The sequence below is a fragment of the Gambusia affinis genome, linkage group LG19, assembly GCF_019740435.1.
Source record: "Gambusia affinis linkage group LG19, SWU_Gaff_1.0, whole genome shotgun sequence".
Classification (NCBI taxonomy): Eukaryota; Metazoa; Chordata; class Actinopteri; order Cyprinodontiformes; family Poeciliidae; genus Gambusia; species Gambusia affinis.
In genome coordinates this window covers 23,350,051-23,353,243 of record NC_057886.1, presented here as the reverse complement: position 1 = coordinate 23,353,243, position 3,193 = coordinate 23,350,051, and the positions used below count along the sequence as shown (strand labels likewise).

The following is a 3,193-nucleotide window of genomic DNA, read 5'->3' as shown; positions in this document are numbered from 1 at the left end:
GTGCTACAGTGCTAGTGCTAGTTTGTGAATAAGATTTAGATACTATTTTCTGTTTATCTTTGTCCTTTCTGGGTCACTGCTTCCGGTCTAGATGGAGATTCTGTACATCTTGTAAATAAAGTTATTCATACTTAATGTTGACATATTCTTGCTTTTCTAACTTCAATTTGCAGCTAGTTATGCTGTGTGGTAAAACTCTGCCTCTATAAAAAAAAAAAACATTTTCCCCTTGCAGATTTCTTTAGTTTTTGCTATTTTGTTACTGTTAATTGTTTCAGATCAGTTTCGTTTTGGTTCAAATTCAGTTGCTACACCCAGGCCTGATTATGGGTTCACCTATAGAAACGCATCACTTAAACAGAACCTGTCTGACAGCATGAAGCAGGCTAGAAGAAATTAAACCCATTCCCTGATCTGAAGAAACTTATGAACAAAGTCATTACTAACTACAGACATGGTACTTATCTGTAGTGGGTAAATCCTTTATCACACAGTAGTCGGTGTGGACCTTTTTCTCCTTTACTAAATTAAATTATTTGACAACAGATTTTTGTGTTCAGTAAGGTTATGTTCTTCTCAGATTTAAAAACATATAATTTTTTCTTAAGTTTCTGTTTTTATTTGTAGATGTTTTGCATTTAGTTTTGTCCTCTCTGCTGCTAACAGGATGCGTCCTCCTCCTGTAACGGTTAACCAGCTAGCTAGAATAGCTACTACATCAACGAAAAGAACAAGTTACGATTTGATATTTTGCTCTTTTTATTTAAAAATAAATCAGTTTTGTCGATAAAATATACTTAGAGGGATATGATTAAACCACCTTCTATCATTAGGAATGTTACAGCTGTGCTAGCATTTTGTTAGCATGTTGGTAACGGTTTTTAACGGTGACCACGAGAGGGAGCGCTAAACCCGTCGTCTCGAAAACTCTTCACTAGCAAAAAAATTAAAAGCTAAAACGTCAACTTCAACCATCCCATTACAGTTGGGTGGTTCATTTATTTAGTCACAATTATTATTATTTTTTTCATAAATTTGTTTACGGAAGCTGTCTGACCAGCTCCTTGTCCAGCTCTGTTTCTGGGTCTGGTGGTTCCACCACCTCCTTCTTCGGTTTAACGGCCGCGGATAGGCGCTCCTTCTGGATCCTCTGCTGCCTCTGTCTCCCCAGCAGCGCCATGACCTCCTTCTTCTGGTCGGCCATCATCTGGTACCGCCGCCGCTCGTCCTCTCTCTGCCGTTCACTGCACACGGTGAGTGGGACCGGATCGGGAACCTTGGAGGTCCCGCGGCGCTTCGGACGCGACACCGGTAGCCGTTGGCGGATGTCTGCCGATGCTAAGCGGGATTCCACCGGCGGCTGAAGGGCCATGGATTTCCAGAGCTGCCTGGCGTGGGACCCATCCTCCACGGAAGAGCCTTCAAATACCATGAAAAGGTCGTCAGCTTGACCCTCTTGCGCACCTTGTTGTGGCATTTTACTTCACCGAGATTTGTTTCCAAAACACGTCCAAAACTCCTCAATTGTTTACATTAGTCACCATGGAAACGAGCCGTAACAAGCAGAGAGTAGTGGTTGTCAAAATAAAAGTCGATGAAGAATAATGCAGAAATTTTGATATGTAATATGGAAGCCTATTAGAACCATCTGAAAAAAATCAAAGTTTAAAATAATGAAACTTCAAACATCCTCATAATTATGAGAGATTGAAAGTTATTTCACGTTAATATTGTGAATTATGATTTTGTATCAAAATATCTTGGTTGGTACCTTATAACTAAGGTTTTAAAATGTACAGTTTGTTCAGTGAGTCGGATATTTATGATTTCCTGTCTACAAAGCCGATGAAGAATAGTGCAATAAATTTGATATGATTGAATCATTTGTATTAATATTACAAATATCTTTACATTATTGTAGATTAGGGACACTAAACAATTTATTTTAATCTTAGAATTCTTTTTTTTTTCCCCCTCAGAATTCCAACTTTAATCTTGAAACTTTCATCAGCATAAAATTCACAATTATATATTTTTTAAAAAATAAATTCTTAGTTTGTATCTTATAGTTAAGAGTTGAAAGTTAAAATATGGATGGTAAATTCCATATTTATCACTTTCTACCCTTAAGAAATTAGGTTGTGGTTGAAAAAAATTAAAAAAATAAAAATTGCAGCAGCAGGTGTACTATCTTGTAAAAACCACCTCACCTGTGAAACAAAATCCAAATAATTTCAATTTCAAACATGAGATTATCATCTTAGAGCCTTTATGTCAGATTACTTTGAAGCATAAGTAATAAAAATGTAAGTGTTGTTCCAGAAATGTTCATTTTACAGATTTGAAACTTATTTTACCTGAATTCATTTTACCTATTTTTATTAGTTATAGTAGTAGTTTTATTTTTAATTTCTCAGTGGAGAATTCAAAATGGTCAAAATGTCATGATTATGTTTACATCGTGTGGTTGATGAAAACTCAACAGAAGATACAATTTTCCAAAAATGTATTCAGTTATTGTTGAATAAGACGCTGGCGTCTTCTCCCAACGTTTCCTGTCACCATTTTCCAGACTAGTGGAAGTGGATCATTAGCAGACAGATGAAAAAAGTCAATTTCACATCAATTTGAAAGACTTTAAAAAGAATTCATAACAAAGAATATTATACCCATGGTTTCATTATGTTTAAGCTAGCTTTATATGTGCACAATATAGTCCCAGTTTGTTACAGTTTTTTATTTATCACCGTTTACAGTAACACTTTATATGACGGGTTGTCATTAATATTTTTATTACAGATTTATGTCAGATTATGATTTCTTGGTTAATGTCAAGTTGTCATAACAAAGACATTTTGAATAATGTCATTTTGAATAATGTCAACATTTTGAAAAGTGTCATGATTTACTGAATGACACTTTATGACAACTGTCATAAAGTGTCATTCAGTAAATCCTTCAGTAAACAGTCATAAATATTCCTGAAGACTTCCTCATGTTTATGACGGTGTCATGACCGTCTTATTCACAACCCGTCAAGTAAAATGTTACCCAGTTATCTAAAATGTTCTCTGTCTTTGCTATTTTGTTAGTTTTAGTTAACAATAATTTCCTGCCCTCTGTCAGTATTTGGTGCAGAAAGTGATATTCAATATTTTAGAGAGAATTATGAAAGTTACAGAGGCAACAAGAA

General features: G+C 35.2%; 1 protein-coding gene across 1 annotated transcript; it reads right to left on the bottom strand.

Annotated features, from left to right (window-relative positions):
• Positions 1 to 961: 961 nt before the first annotated feature.
• Positions 962 to 1,569, bottom strand: hoatz (HOATZ cilia and flagella associated protein). Its single transcript, XM_044100019.1, has one exon. The coding sequence runs from the start codon at positions 1,475 to 1,477 to the stop codon at positions 1,040 to 1,042; it is 438 nt and encodes a 145-aa protein (XP_043955954.1). The 5' UTR covers positions 1,478 to 1,569; the 3' UTR covers positions 962 to 1,039.
• Between the last annotated feature and the right edge of the window lie 1,624 nt (positions 1,570 to 3,193).

What these genes read in the sequence shown, in the direction of transcription:
- hoatz (XM_044100019.1), bottom strand. Translation starts at nt 1,477, where the DNA reads ATGCCACAACAAGGTGCGCAAGAGGGTCAAGCTGACGACCTTTTCATG.